Below are 22,427 nucleotides of genomic sequence, written 5' to 3' on the forward strand. Positions count from 1 at the left end.
TTTAAATTTTTAGTTGAATTCCAAAATTTAATTTCGCTTTCTAAGCATTATTGGAGTCAAATTGATGCTAGTTTTTGACTGCCATAATAAATAAATTGGAGGGAGCGGGATGGAAATTATTTTTTAAACTAATTCCTAACAGTTTTTGTTTTTATTTAGTAAAGTCCAATCATTTCAAGATTGAATATTAAAAGCAAACAAAATTTTGATGTACTTTTGAACGACATTTGTCAAGGAATTAGGTGTACTGAGAATTTTTGTACGAACGTTTGTTCGAAAAGCTATTAGTGTAAGGCCAGGTTTATTGTTTCTTACTCAAACAGCTACTGAATTCTGCTTTAGATAAAGTAGTAATTGGGTCTGCCATTTTAATCCCAATTAGCTTCCTAAGCCCAGAAAAAGGGGGTTACTGCGCAATCCTTAATTAATGGGTTTTATTTTTATGATTAAATTGGTGCTGTTCTTTCTTCCAACTCCCAGGTTCTTATTCTTGTTACTTTTTACATCCTCCCAGTAAGCATCTTCCATTAGGATAAGAATTGAGAGTAAATATCCCTAGTTGGAAGACAGACAACAATTTAAATCTAATAGATTCCAGCTGCCCCCCCCCCCCCCAATCTGAGACTTTAAAAATGGAAATTAAGTTTTGGCTTTAATTCTTTTCCAACAATACTTGAGAAAGGAAATGTCTACAATTTTTTTTTTTAATAATAAAAAAAGAAACAATAACATAAGGATTGAGGTTGACCTCATGCTCCCCTGCCTGCTCAGCTTCTCTGTTTTGTCTTTACATTAAGAGGCCAATATGGAGGTTCAAGATGTGTATGTGTGTTTAAAGGTGAGATTCGTTAGGCACAACCTTTCCAGGAGGCCTTAGGACTTTATCTCTACATTGACTGATTGCATTGACATTTATTTATTATAGGTACTTATAGAGCTGTCAATTTATGCAGTGCTTTACACGTTTATTGTACATTCACATTAGTCCCTACCCTGAAGACATGAGTGTTTTGTTAAATGTAAACTCTTCTTATGCATTTTATTCATCATATTTTCAAATTTAAGTATCCATTTTTATGATGTTTGCTTTAAAGAATTTTCAAAACATAAAATCACACTTTACCCTGTGGTGTGATTGCCCTTAACACCCATGGTTTGTTTTATTAAAGATGGCCATAGACATGAAATGGCACTCACAGCATCCAATCACAGAGTAGTTATTTTTGGATCATTTGTGGCAGTGATCAGCTGGATTGCATGAATTGAAAAGAAGACACAGACAATTAGTACTGACTGATTACAGCATTGGATTGTTTTTGCCCTATTGATCCTGTAAAAAAAAAAAAAAAAAAAGTTTTTTTTGTAATTATCTTTAGTTATGAACTACCTTACCTTGGAATTTACACATTTACTACCTTATAAACAAATTCTCAGGAACTATTTTAATTTGTTGAATTATTAATGCAGCAATTCATGCCAAGTACAGAGCCAGAAATAGGCTGAGCAGAGTTGGCCAGTGTCATCATGCTAGCTGTACACTCATAAACAAGTACACTCATAAAACACTGACACGTCCATCAGTCATGTGAACATCCTAATGTTGCTTAAATAGAGGCCTATAGTGAGCTAATAGCCATGTAGACAAGCTGAAGATGCGAAAAGGCATGTAAAATGATACCCAAAAATAAATGTCACAGCTATAGTAAAGTAGCAGCAGAAGCATAAATAGGTACATATTCCCCAGTGTCAGGAAAGCAATCTCTAAACTTTTTTTGTGTCACGAAGCTGAGAAGGGTATATTTTGTCTGCTATTGAGCTTCTTTATTTCATACAAATCAGCAAAGCAAACTAGACAACAAAGGTCAAAAGTCAATGTGTTCTGTAGCAATAAGTGTTACTGTATATTCTGTGTGTCCAACTTTCAAGTGTATATGGTTTGTGGATGTCCTGTAAACAGCAAACCACATTATATAAATACAGCAAACCCATAGCTATCAATTATTGGTAGTCCAGTCAATCAGCTTATAATTGGGTATTATGAGTTTCTACACTTTGCACATATTCATTGCTTTATTACATAAGCCTGAAACTGTAAAACACATAAAATTTACAACTTGGCTTCCACCTCACTAGCCTGGCAAATGAAGAAAAGTATCTATATTCATGATTCAATTTCCACAATGCAATCATAATTTCTGACTACACAAGATATGTGTGCAACATTTTTAAAGTGGGATGATCACATTTCCAATCATCCAGTCCCCCTTGTATTGTATGTTCGATGGCAGATGAAAGCACTGTCATTCTGCTTGTGCTCTGTACATCAAGTTCATCAGACAAGTGTCACGTGTGTGTGCATACCTTTGGAAACAAGAGAAATTTTCAGTAGGAGGACAATTATGTGGCCCAAATCTAATCTAATTTTTTTCCCAATACATTAGATTTAACTTTTTATGTTACTTTTTTGGCATACCAAAAATTCAAAAGGTAATGTTATTGAAATAGCTGCAGCACTGCCATTGGTGGTACATCAGTGACTTTAACATTATTCCTACTTTCTTCAAGACTGTGGGTTGCAATTTTCCCAATCCTGCAGTGACCCCAGATGGTGGAAATGTTGACTGCTTTACCATATAGACTTCAGCATCACTGTGGCTCTCTGTGGGATAAAGAGAACCTGGTCTCATGACCTGCCTTGTGCTATGTGACATGTTTTTTAAAAGTACCACCAAGAGATTGAGAATCAAGTATTTCACGGGTTTCAATGATTTTATAAAAAAATATTTGTACATATATATATACAACCACACTATGTTAGTATTTTAAAATCCTAGCTGTCTAGTATGTTTGGAACTAAGCTAAAGATAAATAAACTGTATATTATGAGGGGGGAAAAAACTACTTTCTCTTTCGTTCATTACGGACACAGTTCCTTATCTTCTTGACCATTGGGGTTATACTGCCCCCTATAGGAGTAGGACACTAGGCAGGAAAAAACTTGACTGCGTCTATGGGGCAGTCCCAGGGGGTATACTCCCACTCTCAGCTATAGGCATTCAGCTTTTTCCTGCCTAGTCAGGAGTAAGGACCTAGTTCCTTGCTGGGATCTCTGGTCCTGGCAATTTTTTTCCTTTCAAATGGAATTTTTTTCTTTTGCTATTTTGTTCCTATGAGAATTTACTATCAACTGCCGGACTGGATCATCTAGATCCAGAGGGCCCCCCCAGCCTGGCCAGCAAACGCACGCAGGTCTCAGCCCTGCGCTAGGTCAGCCACTGCATTGTCCCACTGGGCAGAGGCTGGCCTGCTAATTAATCGCCTTACGAGGGTGCATATGACCTGGCCTCAGCCTGAGTCACAGCATTCCTCCTGGCCGACAGCCCCCTTATTTTGATAGAGCATTAGTCTGTCAGGAGCAGTGCCCACCCTATTCCTGGTATGGTAAGTAGGTGTCCCCTTCTAACCCTGGAGGTTTTTGGGGTGGACGTGGGCCCCTCCCTGGGACGGTCAGACCCCTGAGTTCCCCTCCTTCCCATTCAGCGTCCCTCCCTTCTCGGTGGTCCTCTGCGGACGTGTTGCCCCCCATCTGCCCACACCATGCCTCCCCCCTACCCTCCCATACCTTTTAGGTTGGTCTGGTGTGTCGAGCTGGCAATGGGGGTGAGGTGAAAAAAGCGCTGCCGGCGACCAGATGATTGAACTTTAGGAGGGGGCAGTGCATGGTGAGGGCTCCTGCCAGGGCCCCCCTTCCTGCTGGGATCCTGTTTCGGTGCTCCTGGGGTCCACCCTGGGCCCCCGGGAGCTGTGGCACCACCATTTTCTTGGAGCCTTTTGGGGTGTGAATGGGCAGCCATGTTTGTTTAGCCTCAGCAGCCATTTTCTTGTGGTTTTCCCATTACAAATAGCTGCGAACATGTGTTTGAAGCTATATGGGCGGTGATTTCAGCGGTGGGAGCCCCTCCTCATCCCCTAATGCTAACTCCTGGATCTTTCTCTTCCCGGTTCACTACCTCCCTCTGCTATAGCAGTGTTAGTGCTCTGTGCTGGACCCTGTGGTACCACAAGCATGGTGGGTGTGTCTCTAGCAGTGTTATACACTTTTTGTGCGTGGGTCCTCCTCTTCTCTAATGGAGTCCCTGGAGCACATTTCCCCACCAGATCCCCTCTCAGAGGCTGCTGGGCCCTCTGGGTCCCACCAATCCCTGGCTGCACTGACTCCGGTCCTGGAGTCCTTAGTGTTCAAGGTGGATTTGGTCCTGGGAAAACAGGCTAGCAAAAAGCGTCCCCTGCCTTCACCTGCTTCATCTGTTTTATCAGATTCTGAATCTGATTGGGCCACCGCGGATGCGAGTTACCCTTCTGGGTCTGAGCACACGCACCCTGCGTGCTCAGTTAGTGAGGATAGTTCCTCTGCTCCTCTAGCCACGCATGAAAAGGCGCTGGTGGATGCGCTGATTGTGTCAGTGCGTAAAACTTTAAAGATGGACGATGCGGCAAATGTTGCATCAGAGGCGCCGGTCTCTTTTGGCACCCACAGGCCCTCCAAGGCAGCGAGGATGTTCCTCTTTCCTTACTTTGATAATATTGTCACTAAACAGTGGGGCTGTCCAAAATTCACTTTTGCGGTTCCTAAGCGTTTTGCGATGCGGTATCCGTATGAGGATTCCTGGCTTAAAAAGTGGACGGTCCCACCTGTAGTGGACTCGCCGTTTTCCAGTTAACATTAAAGCCACCTTAATTCTGGCTGAGGAGTCCCCGGCTTTTAAAGATCCAGCTGATAGGAGTTCAGAGGCTCTGACCCGCCATATGTTCACAGTGGCTTGTTCAGCACTTATTTACAATTGCCCTGGTGTAGCAAACTCTTACCGAGTGGACTAAACTATTACCCTGGGACCTAGAGGGGGGAAATCTTCCCCCTGCCTTTGCAGAGCTGGCAGATCAATTGGTCCAGGGTCTACAGTTTGTCTGTGATGCCTCTTTGGATGTAGCTCCCTTGATTTCTAGACTGTCTGTCTCAGTTGTGGTCTTTCAGCGTATTATCTGGCTGAAATGCTGGTCTGCGGATCAGACTTCTAAGAAGGCCTTGTCTGATCTCCCATTTGTTGGGGATCGCCTGTTTGGAGTTTCCTTGGATGGCATCATCACGGTCTTCACAGGGGGGAAGAGTACTCTTCTTCCACAGGCTTTCAAGGGTAAGAAGCCCTGTCGTAGACGGGGGCCATTCTTCCTGGCTCATAAGAGGCCTTTTCGTCCCTCAGAGACTCAAGACAAGGGATCTAAGCCCTTTAGAGCCACCACCGGATGTTCCAGAAGGACCTGATCTGGCAAGTCACAAGTGGGCTGCAGCTTCCTCTGCATGAAGGGGCACCTTCACCCATATCTGGGGTGGGGGGATGTCTTCGCTGGTTTTGGAATTCGTGGACCTCCCTGGTAAAGGACAAGTGGGTCCACAAAGTCATTCAGTCCGGCTACAAAATTAAGTTTCGGTCTTATATTCAGGAAAGGTTCTTCCCTTCCAACCTGCGCTTGTCCCCAGATCGCTACGGGGTCTCTTTGGGGCGGTGCAAGACTTGTTACTTCAAGGGATGATTGTCCTGGTTCCGACTTCGGAACATTTTTAGGGGTTTTACTCAAACCTGTTTACAGTTCCCAGAAAGGAAGGCAAGGTACGCCCAATTCTGGACCTCGAGGCGCTAAATTGCTTTGTGCAGGTACAGAGGTTCCAAATGAAGTCTATTCGCACAGTAGTGGCGTCCCTACATCAGGGGAATTTTCTCGCTTCTATCGACATCAAGGACGCCTACCTTCACATTCCAATATGTGCCGGTCACTAAAGCTTCCTTCGCTTTGCCGTGGGAGAGGAGCATTATCAGTTTGTGGCGTTACCATTTGGTCTCGCCTCTGCTCCTCAAGACTTCACAAAAGTTTTGGCCCTGGTACTAGCATTGTTTCGTCAGCGGAGGATCGCTGTACTGGGGTACCTGGATGATCAACTTCTGCGAGCGGAGGCTCTGATGGACAACTCTGAGATTACTCTGCGAACGCTGAGGGAGTTCGGTTGGATTCTGAACCTTCAGAAGTCTGCTCAGGTTTCGTCCACGAGACTGGACTATCTGGGTCTGACTGACTGACTCTGGACTTGGCCTCATCCAGAGTGTTTCTTCCTCTGTTTCTTCCTCTGGAAAAACTCCAGAAATTGCAGGAGGCAATCCGGCTTCTGTTGTCCAGCTGACAGTCATCCCTCCAGACTTGCATGCGGGTGCTGGGTATGATGGTGTCTACATTCGAGGCGGTTCCATTTGCACAGTTCCACACAAGATCTCTCTGCAAAGAGAGATCCTGATGGATCCTGGTGGATCCACTGTAAGAGCTGGGAAAATGTGGAATAGACTCCCTTCAGAGGGGGTTCTGGCCAGCTCACTAGATTGCTTTAAAAAAGGCCTGGATTCTTTCCTAGGTGTACTATATATATATATATATATATATATATATATATATATATATATATATATATATATATATACATATACATATAGGTACTAATATTTATAGGTAAAGTTGATCCAGGGAATATCCAATTGCCTGTCAGGGGATCAGGAATAATTTTTTCTCCTCTGATGTAGCAATTTGGATCATGCCTTGCAGGGGGTTTTCTTTTTTTTTCCCTCTGGATCAACTGCGGGTATAGGATTGTGTATATGGAACTGTATGGTTGGGTTTTTTTTTTACTGTTTTTTTGTTTTTTATTGTTTGAGCCAAATGGTCCTGTTTCTTTTTTCAACCTGACTAACTTTGTAGCTATGGTGAAATGAGACAAGAATTCTCAGTCTCTAGACAACCTGATTCTGCTGAGCCGGGGTACGAGAGGGTACGAGAGGGTCCCTGATCTGGTGGCTTCATTCTCCGGCACTTCGACAAGGAAAATCCTTTCACTCCTGTACTGGACGGTTGTCACCATGGATGCCAGCTTGTCTGGGTGGGGAGGTGTCCTTGGCACAGATTGTGCTCAGAGGGTAGCCAGTATTCCGAGGTGGGCAGAACAATTCGTTCCAGCCCTCTCTGCTATACACATTCCAGGGGTGGAAAATTGGCTAGCGAAATATCTCAGACGACAGGCGTTGGACCAGGGGAAATGGTCGCTTTATCCGGAAGTGTTTCATCAGTTTTGTCTCTGGTGGGGTACTCCAGAGATGGACCTGTTGGCCTCTCGTCTCAACAGGAAGGTACAGAGGTTTGTGGCATTGTCTCGGGATCCTCTAGCCAATGCCACAGATGCCTTAGTGGCTCCTTGGAGCCAGTATCATCTGATTTATGCCTTCCCCCCTCTCAAACTTCTGCCAAGACTCCTGCACAGGATTGAGGCAGAAGCGATTCTGGTCCTTCTAGTGGCTCCAAACTGGCCTCACCGGTCTTGGTACGCCAATCTGGTATGGCTGGTTGCCGATGCTCCTTGGAGACTTTCTCTCAGGGAAAATCTGCTGTCCCAAGGGCCAATCTTCCACCCTGCTTTACACTCGCTGGCTTTAACAGCTTGGCTGTTGAAAGCCAGGTGCTGAATGATAGAGGTCTGAATCAGTGATTCCTATGTTGTTAAAGGCTAGAAAATCCACCTCTAGGAAGATCTACCATCGTACTTGGAAGACATACATTGTGTGGGGTGTGTCTCTTGGGATTCACCCTCACTCCTTATCAGTGGCTCGGATATTGGCTTTCCTCCAACGGGGGGGGGGGGGGGTTGAGCAGTGCCTGGCCTTTAGTACCATCAAGGGCCAGGTTTCAGCCTTAGCGGTTTTCTTTCAAGGTCCATTGGCCACACATTCCTTGATGTGCACCTTTATCCAGAGAGTTCGACACTTGGCTCCTCCAGTGCAGTCTCCATTGCCGCCGTGGGACCTCAATTTAAAGCCGTCTGTTCTTCAGAAGCCTTCAGTTTGAAATTCTTTGGGAGGTTCCCCTACTTATGTTGTCTCAGAAGGTGGCCTTTTTGGTGGCTATTACTTCTGCATGCAGGATGTCGGAGCTGGTGGCATTGTCTTATCGTTCACCTTCCCTGGTGATTCACAGAGATAAGGTGGTTCTTCTTCCCTGTCCATTGTTCCTTCCAAAGGTCATCTCTGATTTCCATTTGAATAAAGACATTGTGTTGCCTTCCATATGTCCCAGGCCTAAACATCCTAAGGAAATTGCCTTGCATTCCCTGGATGTGGTTTGGGCAATCAGGGTGTACCCGGCAGATACGGTTTAGCCTTGGGAATTTTTTCTTGCTGTTTCCACCCCTCATGTTTAACACTGCTTTGGGAAGTTCCAAACGGTCACGAAGATAAGGAGCTGTGTCTATCAATGAAGAGAAAATGGGATTTTTTACTTACCATAAATTTCTCTGATGTTCATTGACGGACACAGCAGAAAGGGAGAGTATACCCTCTGGGACTGCCCCATAGGCATAGTCAAGCTTTTTCCTTCCTAGTGTCCTACTCCTGTAGGGGGCAGTATAACCCCAATGTTCAAAATATAAGGAGCTGTGTCCATCAATGAACATCAGAGAAATGGTTTTTATGGTAAGTCAAAATCCCATTATTTTAACCCAATAACAGTGCCCAATACAAAGATGAAATACAAAATTCAAAGAGCAATAATACAGTCATCTGTCAAAAACATTTTATTCAATTGTTCCTCTTATACCTTTAACTTCTTCCCCATCGTCACGTAATCGCGGTTTTTCAGATCTTTTGACCTTTTCTTTATGTTTTGACAATCTTGTTTCCTTTACTAAGGTATCTTTAATATGTTAATTATGCTTATGTTTTCCTTTACTGACTATGTTCTTCTTTTTTTCCTCTTTATCCATTCTTTCTTTATTAACTCACTTCTAATACTAACATTATTCTGTGCCCATCACATCATCACATTGCTGGGTACCAAACCTCAATGCACTGGTCTGTTGGGTTTGGTCGTATCACTCTCAGTGGCCCTGAAGCTAACCAGGTGTAAGTAGAAAACATTTTCTAACTTGATCACTACAAAGAATAGGCTTATTCTTCCTAGGTGGACATTCATCTTTTCAGATTAATCTTCAACTGTTTTTTTTTCTCCACAGTGTTTTTGTTCTAGTAGCCATTCTAAGTATCCCTGCATTATTAACTTACATCTTCCTCACCTGCTATTAAAATTCATCATTTTCCTGCTATATTATACACTATACACTACCAGATTTTAACTTAGCAGGTGGCTGGAGTAAAAAAATAGCATATCAAGCAGGTTAAATCAAGCAGGTTAATCAGGAATTAGACTCCTTCCACATTGATGCAATGCGGTTTGACCGCACCGCAGGTGCAGCACAGTGTACCCATGGGTTTGGTGAGGGTTAGCTGTTCTTTCTTATTGACTTCTATTATCTCTTGTGGTTTTAATGTGCTTTCTGAAAACGCACCAAACCTCCTGCATGCAGGAGGTTTGGTATGCTTTCAGAGAGAATACACCAAAACTGTGGGACATAATAAAACTAAGGGAAAAGCAGAGCAAACCACACCAAACCCACAGGTACACTGTGCTATACCTGTGGTCAAACCGTACTACATCAGTGAGAAAGGGGCCTTAGGCTGTATTGCCTGTAGTAAAGCTTATTGGCTAGCAAATGTTTTATGGGGTAATGTTTAAGTAGATTTTTAGACTACGAAAACATTAGTTACTTTAACCCTTTTTGCGCCGGCGCCTCCTGGCCCTTTAAGAAGTTTCAGATGCTGAGAGTCGGGGCAGGATTTATGATCATGTGACCGTCGTGATTGGTTGTCATGGTGATCACATGAGCGGAAAGCTCCTGATCACAAAAAGCTATTGGGAGCTTTCCATTAGCTGCCCATAACTGTGTCGGGAGCGCCGCTCGGCGCCAAGGCCCACTTGCCAAGAGGCTGCATATTTGCGTACTGTCGGCGCCTAGGGGTTAAACTCCTGAAGGAGCTTAAGGTAAATATAAAAGGTATTTACTTTAAACTAACAGAATGAAACGGTCACAAAACAGTAGAAGAAGAGCAATGCATTTTCACATTTAATTTTAAAGTTGTATACAGTGCTCATGTGGATGAGAACATATAAAAGCCATGACTTGTTTGATCCATACTGTCATAGCAAGATTCCAATAAATGTTTACAGTCATTTTCATCATCTTGCACAGTACAGGGGCCACTCCATGTGCTTGCTTTATTCTGTATGTGACTGTCATATGTTGGCATACTGTTAACTGTGTTTTGGCCTCTGTGCTTTTCTTGTGTTACCTACACATATAATAGATATATCATATATATTATTCTGAGGGTTCATAAGAAAAAATGTTATCAAAAGTCTTCTGCTTTGTTTCGGGATGTAAAATAGTCAGCTGCACATTTCGAATATGCACTTAATGTACCAGAAAAATATGTGCAGATCTATCAATGATTATTGAAAAAGTATTGAATGAAAGTTGGTGTTTTTTTTTTATTTTAAACATTATGTTACTGAAAAGAAAACAATGATACAAGGTAACAATTTAAAATTGTCATAGTGTACATCTTGTATGGAAATTTCAGACATAAAAAAATCTGTATTGACCCTCGCCAATATAATTCCTCCCTTTTTAGGATCAAGATAAAAAAAATACTGTATATACATATATATATATATATATATATATATATATATATATATATATATATATATATATATATATATATAGAACCTCTGTATATAACTGCAGTTGTTTTAAGCAATCCACAATGTTTTCCTTCCAGAGGCTTTGGTAAATGTAATTTCAACTTCATGTTAGTATAATCCAGTTGTTCATATGTACAGCTAGTCTTTATTTGCGATCTTGACATTAATATATTCCAAACTCTGATGAACACAGTGCAATTAAAGTGTGATTTATTTTAAAAGCATTATTGTCTATAACCTACAAACGCAACAAGTAGTGTTTACAGTAAAAATCAGATTCTTTCAAACTAGAGAAGTGCATCCTAAATCATTTCCCTTTTTAGCTTGTATTATACATTTTTTTGTCCAGAGGTGTCAATGAGCTCTGACCCTTCTTTACTACTAGTAGCACTGTGATTTAATACATTCAAGTGATTCCAGTATATTTCACATGCTCATGCCAGGAATTTTTTAATTAAATGTGCTTTGGGTAAAATTATTTTTTAAAAAAATGTATTTTCAATTTGCAATGGAACATATAACAATATATACCAAGAACCAACAGTCAGTGTCATATTCTGATATGCTGAACAATTCTGAATCAAACCTCTGAAGCAAAGATCCTCAACCAGTTGCTCAGAATTTACAAATGGCTTTTAGTTACCTCTCATGATAAGGCCTCTCAATGGGTGCTTATCTTTTTGTACAATTGTCTCAAGACCTGCTGCATTACACACTAGTAGTAATCAGATGGTCAAATAGACGTTCCTAAAATGATGTAGTTTCATTATTAAAAATGTTTCCTTATCTGTTTTTAATTATGTTAATAGTGGATCACTTTCTTTTTTTATTTATGCATGTGACTTCTGAGCTGACAAAGGATAAGGATCTCTGCTGTATAGCAAAAATATAATATGGGTCATAAACTTAATTATATTTTCTCAATGCATAATGTAAAATGTATTCCAATATGTTTACAATTTGTACTATCTTGCATGGTCATAACACAGTACATGTAGTTATTAGAGGTTTGATTTTTTTTTTTTTTTTTGGTAAGATTGTTGAAATATGCAAAAAAGGCTTCTACAAAAAATGTATTATAATACTGAACTTTATAAACATATGCAAGCATGTCATGCAAGCATAATGTATGGCTACAAATTCTCAAAATATGACAAATAGTAAAATAACACATTATTAGTTAAATGATTTGCCTTATTTGCATATTAAATGCATTCATTTCTTCAGAAACTGAAATGCTAGTTTGTATCAACTAATATAATGTCAGGTTTTTGTATTTAGACTGGCATCATTTGGAAAAAATAAAACGATCCCCAACTAGAGATTGGTTTACACTGGATCACCCCAGCTAGGTATAAATGAATGATTACTTCAGGTTCACCATGGAAAATAAATTTATTATTTTGTGAACACATAAAGGGGTACTTTGGACCCCACAGCCTACCACATCCAATTAGTGGTCAGCAGTACAAAGGACACAGGTTGTCCAATGTGCTTTTTTTTTACTAGTAGAAATTGAAAGGGATTGTGAAGTGGTATTTTCCAGCCTCTGTAAGATCACTGTCAAAAACCCTAAGTAGATAGAAAATAACTGTACCATGGAACAAAACTTAGCCTTATTTTCTGAAATTAGCTTTTTACCAGCCACAATCAAGCTGAAGGTCAGAAATATTGATAATATAGTATAGTAGAAATACTAGATAATAGAGTATTTTTAAATGCATTTTGCAGCTTTAATAAAATGTAAAAGTGATTCAGTAGTAATCACTTTAAAGTATAGGAGCATCGACAGGAGCCTCTCACATCTCTTATTCGTACCTTAAAAAGTTAAAAACTGAATTTTTAAATTTAAACCTGGTTGACCCTTGGAGAATAATACACCCAAAAGAGAGGGGTTATATTTATTATTCTTCGGTACATCATACATATTCCAGGATTGACTTTTCCTGATCCAACACAAAGATTTGGCGCTTGTCGCCTCTTCCTAGATTGACCTTATCTCCTTCTCTGATCATGCACCAATACACTTGACCTTGGTATAGGAAGCTGCTTGGTCCAGTCCTCCGACCTGGAGGCTTAATGAATCGTTGGAAAGCACACAAGTGCATTGTACGGGCCACGCTGATTCAAAAAGATGCCCAAAGGAAACGAGAGAAGTCTCAGTGGATTGATGAGCTTGTTACCCAGATGCATTCCCTCGACTTATTGCATAAGCGATCCCTGGCAGAATCCCACCACACTTCTCTCTTGAAGGTCAGAGAAGAACTGAATGGTCTACTTTATCGGAAGACCACACAACGCCTGGCCTGGGCCAGACATTCCATATTTGATTTTTTAAATAAACTGGGATCTATGCTAGCAAGAGTCCTGTGTGGACTGAGGAAACATACCTTTATCCCACATATCACCACCAGACAGGGAACAAAGGTCTCTAAAGAAATAGCGAAGGAATTCTGTAGTTTTTATCAGGGGTTGTATAATTTACATTCAGAGTTGACCCTCGAGACCGTTGCGGACCGGACAGTGTAAGCGAGTGCATACATCTGAGCCTCGGGGATGCCCACACTATCTGATGAAATCAGTAACTCATTGGATTTTGAGATCACGGCTGAGGAATTTAATTTGGACTGAGCCTTAACAAAACCCCGGAAGGCGCCTGGGCTGGATGGATTCAAGTTGTCATACTACCACGCTTTCTCGAGTAACCTGACCCTTACCATCCAGACAGCTTATAATTCTTTAATAGGGGAAGGTTTCATGCCAGTAGACTCATTGAGAGCATATATTTCACTCATACATAAGGAAGGAAAGGACGCGGCCCACTGCGGGAAATACCGCCCAATCGCTTTACTAAACGTAGATCTAAAACTCTTTTCTAAAATGCTGGCAAACAGGCTCCTACTGCACATCACAAAATTGATACATTTAGATCAGGCAGGCTTCGTGCCATCTCGGGGGACAATACAACTCGGGTTTTTGACCTAAAACACGCAGCCCGAACTTTGAGACGCTCCTTCCTTTTGCTTTCCACAGACGCAGAAAAGGCCTTTGACAGGGTGGCCTGGCACTTTATGCCTGCCACTCTGTCTCATATCGGCCTGAGCCCTAAGATGCTTTGATGGATCTTCTCACTCTACTCCACACCTTCGGCAGCGATACGGGTAAACGAATGGCGCTCTGACTTTTTTTGACATAGCAAATGAGATGATACAGGGCTGTCCCCCTTTCACCCCATATTTTCATTTTGACTCTGGAGCCCTTTCTCTGCTCCATCAGAGGCAACTCCAATATCGTGGGTATACAGAAGCCCTCAGGACACCATAAAATAGCAGCTTACACAGACTACTTGATCTTTTTTGTCTCCAATCCGGATGTCTCCCTTCCCAATACCTTTGAGGCCCTTTGTATCTTTGTGAAATTATCAAATTTCAAGATAAATCTGGCCAAGTCCACAGCGCTAAATGTTCATAGCCTTCGGTCTTTTTTCACATTTCAGTGGGTGGATAAATCTATAAGATACCTGGGTATAAACATTAATCCTGACCTTGCAAACCTGTACTCTGCAAACCTGCTGCCCATGCTTCAAGTATTGAAATCCAAATTCCGACACTGGCATTCCCTGATGGTTCTCCCAAGGTTACTTTATGTTTTTCAAGCCATGCCAATCTGCATCCCCTTGACTTTCTTCAAACAGCTACATTTCCTCTTTAGACTTCATATGGTCCTATAAAGCTCCGAGGATAAAACTGCAGTATTTATCTCTGCCCAAGGTGAAAGGAGGCATTGGCCTCCCCGACATACTTAAGTATTATATGGCAGGGCATCTTTTGAGGATTGGCATTGTAACATGAGTTCCAGGCAGTGAGTGACTATGGAGATTGAGGATGCCCCCATTCCCCTACTGGGAGCATCATGGCCCACCTTCCCACCCCCTGGGGACATGCAGAAACACCCCCTGATCGGCGCTACACTGGCAGAGGGTAGGTCTATCTTCTGCACCATGGATATATCACCATTACCCTCCCCTATGACGCCCACTGTAGGTAACCCCGATTTCATTCCCGGGCTCACTAGTGACAAGATTAGAGGACTGAACCAACAAGGGAAATCCCGTCTGATGGATGTGTGGCCACAGGGTGGATTTCCCTCCCTTGCAGACATTTCCAGGCTCTCTGATCCACCCGTGGATACCCTGAGCACTAACCAACTTGGACACTTTCTGCAAAATTTTCAGAAAGCACATTACATTCCTCATAATCTATTTGAATCCTTATGTAGGAAGGGGGAAACTTCCAGACACACACACTGTCCTTGTTGTATAGCCATTTAAAAGACCCTATAGATGAAATGACCCTGACATTTACCCGCCACTGGGAAGCTAACCTAAACATTCAATTTACGCCCAAACAAACAGAGAAAATTCTCTATTTGGCTGACAAATCTTCCATAGCGAACCAATACCAGGAAGTCGGGCACAAAATTCTTTCAAGATGGTACAGGGTACCTTTCATACTCCACAAGATGGACGGTGCCATCCCCAACACATGCTAGTGGTGTAATTCAGAAGTTAGCACGTTACTTCATACTTTTTGGTCCTGCCCTGTCCTGGGGCCTTTTTGGGAGGTGGTGATGAACACCGTAAAACACCTGACGCCTGTCGATTTGAAAGGTAATCCAGCTGCATGCCTACCCCACCTGATGGAAAGACCTCTCCGGAAATCACTTCCTATGCAGTTGCTCAACGCAGCAAAGGCTTGCATCCTTGCCTTGTGGAGGCAGACCCAACCGCCAACCAGAGCTTTGTGGTATTCTAAAATAAACGATATCCACCGTATGGAAGAATTGACAGCTACCCACTTGTCTTTCACACCCTGTTTCTTTTACTCCCCTTATCACATCTATTGTCTTTTTTTAACTTCTACTTTTTTGGAACAACAATGATTACTGGGCGATATCATTGAGGGGAGAGACAAAGATAATAGAAAGAGAAGAAAAATTGACAATATTTATCGATAAACAAATAATTCATAAATGCATGATGTGCCAGTATACCGGTCTTTTTGTGTTATAGTTTTTTTTTTTCTCAATTCTTCTTCTTGATTTTCGTATCAAATCTAGTTTTATTTATCCTTAATTCAATGTGAGATTTTGGTTTGATCCCTCTTGGGCCTTGCGCCCCCTTGATGTTACTGTCTTACATTCTGTAGTTCATGCAAAGCTGTATACAGATGGTTTGTAAACCTCTACTTCGGGTTTATCTGTCAGATTTATTTCCCGAACTAGCGTTGAATCACTGCAATTTTATTTTGATAAGACAATGTACAGTGAGAATTTGCTATGTTGTATCTGAGAAGCTTTGCCATATTAAACGAATTAAAAAAAAGTATAGGAACTGGTTCGGAGTAGGTCATATAGACAGTTATCTCTCTGCTGTAGTAAAAATTTATTGCAACTGTGCAACTTTACCAAAACAGGAGGAGGGTTTTGCATGGTGGTCCTTCATGATGCCCCATCCTACTCCTTTATAACAACCTATTTGTAAGAACACTGCTGAGTTTCATTCTTTAAAATGTATGTAAAATTAAAACTTTTTAAAAACAAAACTTTTTTGTATTTGATAGTGTGTGGAAGGGCAAATCCTCCAATTTTTATTGCTGTGTGTTCTGGCTTATTTGTGACTGGTGATCATTGTCTTTGATACAATTTTGGAGCTGTCATAGGTAGGTGAGGGAAATCCTCTATTGAGAAAGCCTGTTCTGGCAAAAGCTAAAAGAGGATTTTGCGTCTTTTCCCTTCACCTTTTTCTTCATTTCCTATTGTATATCTGGGACAGGAAGTGAAGGAGGATCACAGGACACAAACTGCAAAAACAAAATCACGACTCTATCCAAAATTAAAAAACATAAACTTATTACTGTATATGAGTCATCATGTGCACCATAAGATAAACACAAACTAATTCAGAATTACCCTTTTAAATGCTGCTAAATATTTGTTAAGGTTGTATAATATAGAATATTAGTAAATAGGCAGAACTGTGAAAACTACCTACTTCTTCATCATTCCAAAAAAGCAAAGGGAGATTTCAAAAAATATCAGTGGAATTCCGTCATATCTGTAAATGGTAAATGTGATTCTCAATCTATTATAGAATCATCTTTAGTAAGTGAAATATATCTTTAAATACTTAATTTCAGCATATTAAGAAAGTACACCAATATGGATGTTTTACTTTTAAAAAAGTAAACACTGAAAAAGTAAAGCATTTTCTTTAAATCCAACCATTATTATATTATATAAAATTTTTTGCCACCTGTCTAAATACAAAACTTGGATCTGTTCTTCCTTGATAGTAATTGTGTTGACCTATATAGATAAAGTCTAATTGTATTCTTCTTATTTGTTCAGTTAATTTGTTAATGTTTCTCCAAAATATCGCGTATGTGAATGTGTTTACTGATAATCTTTTACCCGCATGTACTGGAGACCGGAATCATTTTGTAGCAGATCTTCAACTCCCCTCTTTCTACATTGCAGTAACCTCCCAGTTAAAGATCCTCATGTAGACATTGCTTCTCCAGTGTATCAGGCTGTGCTTAAAAATCAGGGCAAAAGTGAAAGTGAAATTGAAGAATGGGCACGTCGTGCTGCCAACCTGCAGTCCAAGTCATTCCGTGTCCTTGCGCAGATTACAGGAACAGAATACAGTAAGTAGAAACTCTAATGTGGCAGAAAAATATTTTAATGCTAGTAAATTTTGGTTGTACTTTTTATTGGTCTATTGTAGTAAATATGTTGGGTCACCCTGTTCTATGCCTACCATTACCACTATACAGTTGGATAAAGTGTATCACAGTATATTAAATTGACATTAAAAACATAAAGCGAACACTGGAAGCTCACGAGCAGACCTGCTAATATCTTGCTTTTAGTGCACACGTTTTACTCAATCAGATAAGAAGCACACTATATTTTGAAATGGTTTAATGATTTCTACTTGATGAAGAGTGCTAGACCCACCTGATTCATGCCAACTACTGACAATAGTTGCAAGGACAGCTGAAATTCTAATTCAAGATTCTCATTGTTGAAGTTCAGATAGACAATTACGACACAAAGTAGAGAGAGCCTATATGGTTGTTTTGATTTACTAAAGGGAAATAGGTTGTTCACTTTGCAAGGGAATTTTTGCTTTGCAAAGGAATTTTCCAGTAGCTTATAGGATGAATGGAAGAGCTGCTGACTTTCATTATCCATCATGTGCAGGAAAAAAATGTTTTTCTTGGCAAAGATAGACCTAACATATGCTTTAGCCTATGTTTTGAGGAACTTCATCAAGGTTCCCCATGCAAAACTGTTATGAAGCTCTTTTTCAACAGTGTGAATGGTTGATGATCTGTAGTATTTTTGTACTTTTGTAATTTTCTCTTATTGACAAAACTTAAATATAAAAATTGGAATAAAAAAAAAACTGTCTTAATATTTACATTGCACTTGATTGGATATTCTTTGCAAAGTGAATATTTACTATATTCACTTAGCTAAAGGAAACTCCCCTTGCAATGTGTACAACCTGTTTGCCCTAAGGGCTCTTTCACACGGGCGATCCGATCAGATCCGCCTGTCAGTTTTTTAGGCGGATCTGATCGGATCCTCCATGCAGCTCTATGGGGCAGCGGGTGTCAGCGGAGACACCTCCGCTGACACACGCTGCCATCCGCATCCGATCCTGTGCGTGAAATCTGGACGGATGGAAACCCTTTTTTTCCATCCGTTCAGTAATCGGAGCGGATCTGATGAGAGCGGACAAGCGGTCCGTTCTCATCCGATCCCCCATAGAGGGCAGCGGGTGCTGAGACACCTCCCTCTCCGCTCTGCAAGCGGAGATGGAGCTGTCATCCGCCCAGCTCAGCGGGGATCGCGGATCGAGCGGACCGTGTGAAAGAGCCCTAAGTAAATCAACCCCAGTGTGTGCATAAAAACAGTTGTGAATAGACCACCAAACAAAAATGTTTTAAGTACACAAAGCAGTAAGTTTCCCCTTTATTATACTGTAGTATAATTAAACACAGGTGTTTATTGCTGTAGGTTGACAACAGAACAAGAATAGAGGGGAAATCTTTGAAAGGGGACACAAATTCTGGTGACGATGGTGACACCACAGGATTGGCTGACTTTTGAGGGATATCCTCTAACTTTCTGTTTTGACTATGGGCCAGGAAGTGAAGGGAAATCTCCCCAATGGGACACAGAGGGCAAGTGCCAGTTAGGACGGTTTGGTTTCACTCTGCTGGGATCCCTATTGTGAAATCAATACAGTTTTGCTAGCTGAACATAAAGGCAATATATTTTGGTACAGGTGATCTATCAGTTGTGTTACATTTTTAGGTTTTTCTGATAATTCTTAACTTTTTTAAACACTCTATATAGATCACATAGGTGAAACTTATCTTATCCTGGCCTACCATTTTTAGCAAAAATCTTAGTAGACTAGATCAGAATGTCATGCCATGCTCAATGTGTGATTTATCTGTTAGTCATCTGATATGTAGAAATAATTTTTGTTTTTTTCTCCTCCTACAGTGCAAGACCCTGATGAAGACGCACTGAGAAGATCAAGGTAGGCAACTAGCAGCAGAACTATGTGGCCATCTTAATAGATAACAAAATGCGTAAAGCTCTGAAGCAAAAATAATAAGCAAAGTTAAAATCAGATTTAACACCTAAGTTAATCTGCTATTGGCTTTTAAATTGGCAACTTTATGTACACCCAAACGATTGATGATCTATTTAAAAAAAAAAAAAAATTTAGAGAATTCATCTATAAATGATGTTGTGGCATGTTGATATGTGAGCAATTTATTTGGATAATATTATCGTACACGTACACAGGTCTACAAGAATATACTGACATGCAGTTAATGAAGGTTTCACACATATTTTAGGATTGTAGAAGAACATATGTAGGATTGTAGAAGAACTGCTGTGCATTTTCTACTGAATCATCACTCACTAATCCCTCACTAATGTAAAAAAGATGTAAATACACATGCTATCATTTTAACAGTGCATACAGTACATATTTTACAACGGGTAAATATTTTACACGTAAATCAAGTGTCCTGTTTCTGTTACTTAGGAACCATATACAGGAGAAGTCATATCTGTAGTATAGAGGACTGTAGTGGTTCTCACTTCAGTTACTACCATCACCTATGACGATAGAGGATAATCTGTCATGAAGCAAAATACCAATCTCAGAATCCCTTGATATAACCAGCCATTAACTGAGTTAAATTACTGCTCTGGAACATGTGCAGCCTCTGAATTTGTGAAAAATTGTTAATATTTCTGAATCAGTGTTTTGCTTCATTTATTATACCTTTACTCTGAATGGTTTTGTAAATAGTAGCAGATACAGTTGAGGTGTCAGCAAGGTTTACCAAGACAAATGGGTAGAATAGACTGACCACAATTTTTATCTTCCAAAATGCAATTATTATTAAATAACAGTTTCCCTCTTTCCTCAGTCAGAAAACTAAAAGAAATGTAAACCATTATGCAAGAATAGGTATAGGCCACAATGTAAAATATATGATTAGTGCATTTGAATAAGAAAAAAACTAATTTCAGTCTGTACAGCAGATGTTACATATTTAAAGTAGAAACCTTCTTTAATTAGCTATGAAAACTAAATAAACAATGAAACCACATGTGAATTGTGGTACACTGTGTAGATGCATTGTAGTGCCATTCAAAATGAATGGAAATGCAACACAACAATAGTGACGTGTATTATCTTACCATGCAGTTTTGCAGTGCTAATCTCCTTGGTGTTTATCAAATATCTCTAGATAAATTTACCACCCCAATTACAATTTTTGGATTATTTTTCTTCCTTTTTTTCCCTTTATCTATTGTTACTTTTGTAATGAATCCCTGGGAGTGATGGCTGGTTGTGTGATGTGCTTGCAATTGTAGTCGTTTTCCCTGTTTTACAGAAACCTACATTTACCTTATCTGAAACATAATTGCTGTAGGTAGAGAAAACTGATCCCTAAACATTTTTATAGACCCCAGCAGTAAACCAAAAATCTTAGTGTAGAGAACATATTGCAACATTTAGCAGTGTGCCAGCGTTACAGTCTTAAAAATGACTTCTCAATTACTGAGGCATCTTGACAATTGACTATCCAAATAAATTGCTGTATTTCTAGGCAGGGGAGTGAAGCTCACTATCCCTAACCCCTTCTTTATTCCTCCTCTCTCTCTTTCTCTTTCTCTCTGTTTCTCCATGCCACAGGGAAAAGTTTGAAACGGAACGTAACAGCCCACGCTTTGCCAAATTGCGCACCTGGCATCATGGCCTTTCAGCACAAATCCTTAATGTTTAAAGTTAAATGCCCACGTGTAACACAATATCTATTGAAAAGCAATGAAACAATAATATGTTCTGCATCACTATGCAGAGGCAAACTACCATATACATAAAATATAAATATATATAAATATAACAAAAATAAAAAATAAACCACAGGGATGTGTTCTTTTAGTGCCTGTCATTACCTTATTTTCCTGTTATCCTTTTAACCCACCATTGTCAAATAAATATAATATAATAGTTATTGGCATTTGCTTTGTGTTGCATTTAGATCCTAAAACTGCTGTTTGGAATCAAGTTGCTCTTGTATTTCGTTTCCTTTGAATAAAAAAAAATCTAAAAAACTAACCTTTTCAGGTGTTGTGTGATCTTGTTAGACATTAATGATTTGGAAAGTAGGGATTGCTGTAGGTTTCAGTAGGATGCGTGCCTGCTATGCAGGTGTATGATCGACACTATCTTAGTGGAAGTGATGCAAGGTTGCCGAGCTTGACGAAAATATAGGTAGATGGGACTGTTTTTTTCATGTAGTTTAGATATTACACAGTGTATTGTGAAATAAAGTAGAGGAACAGGTCCTGCTTAGTTGTTGAATTGCAGTTCCCAACAGTTATAAAGTTGCTTAATTATTTAATTGCTTTCCTGTACAGGTAAAATAGTAGTAGATTGGGTTTTCTTTTGTAAATGCAGTTTTCTAGCCACCCTTTTAACTCTCTGATCCCTTTTCTGGTGGATGTTGGCAATATCTGTACAGTTGGGAGCCATGTTAATGACAGTGCACACAATTTTAAAGAAGTGGTTAAGCCTTTAGTTTGTATAGTGTGTGTATGGTTTTACTGTTTGAACCTAAATAGATTCTATAATCATAATTTTCACATATAGTAAATATCAAAGATTTATGGACATGCCTTGATAGTTATCCATTCATTTGTCACTTAAAATGATAATTGATTAACTGGATGATATCTAGGTCACAGTTTCTTTTCAATGGCAAAGATGCCACAGAAACTTTAACACATTTGATATACCTAATGCTAAAGGCAGTATGCATTGCTTAAGCTTCTAGATATAATAGAGACATGATATTTCTCTTCAGTAACAATTATATATTTTGTAACTGTTAAAAATTAGACTAGAGGTAATAGTTACATAAGGGTTCATTCATTAGGGTATTCATAGACATTATATGATTGGAATCCAAGATGGATGATGTAATATAAGATGTATTGCATTCAATGTTGTACTGCTTTGATGTTTGAATTGCAAATTACATTTCCTGTATTCTTTTTTCCTCATGATGATTTTCTGTAATAGAACCACATTATTTGTTCGTGTTTTGTGTTGTGATAATAAAGTGGTT

At 40.0% G+C, this 22,427-nt stretch overlaps 1 protein-coding gene across 1 annotated transcript in view; it reads left to right on the forward strand.

Moving 5' to 3' along the window:
- LDB3 (LIM domain binding 3) overlaps positions 1–21,387 on the forward strand; it is a 175,872-nt gene extending 154,485 nt beyond the window's left edge. The window contains exons 7-9 of the mRNA XM_082267629.1: positions 17,224–17,393; positions 19,270–19,306; positions 20,990–21,387. Of these exons, the coding sequence (XP_082123755.1) occupies positions 17,224–17,393; positions 19,270–19,306; positions 20,990–21,080 (298 nt within the window). The 3' untranslated portion in view covers positions 21,081–21,387. The remainder of the gene's footprint in view (positions 1–17,223; positions 17,394–19,269; positions 19,307–20,989) is intronic.
- The last annotated feature ends 1,040 nt before the right edge of the window (positions 21,388–22,427 follow it).

This window comes from Pelophylax lessonae, assembly GCF_965119305.1.
Source record: "Pelophylax lessonae genome assembly, chromosome: 9".
In the NCBI taxonomy this organism is placed as follows: Eukaryota; Metazoa; Chordata; class Amphibia; order Anura; family Ranidae; genus Pelophylax; species Pelophylax lessonae.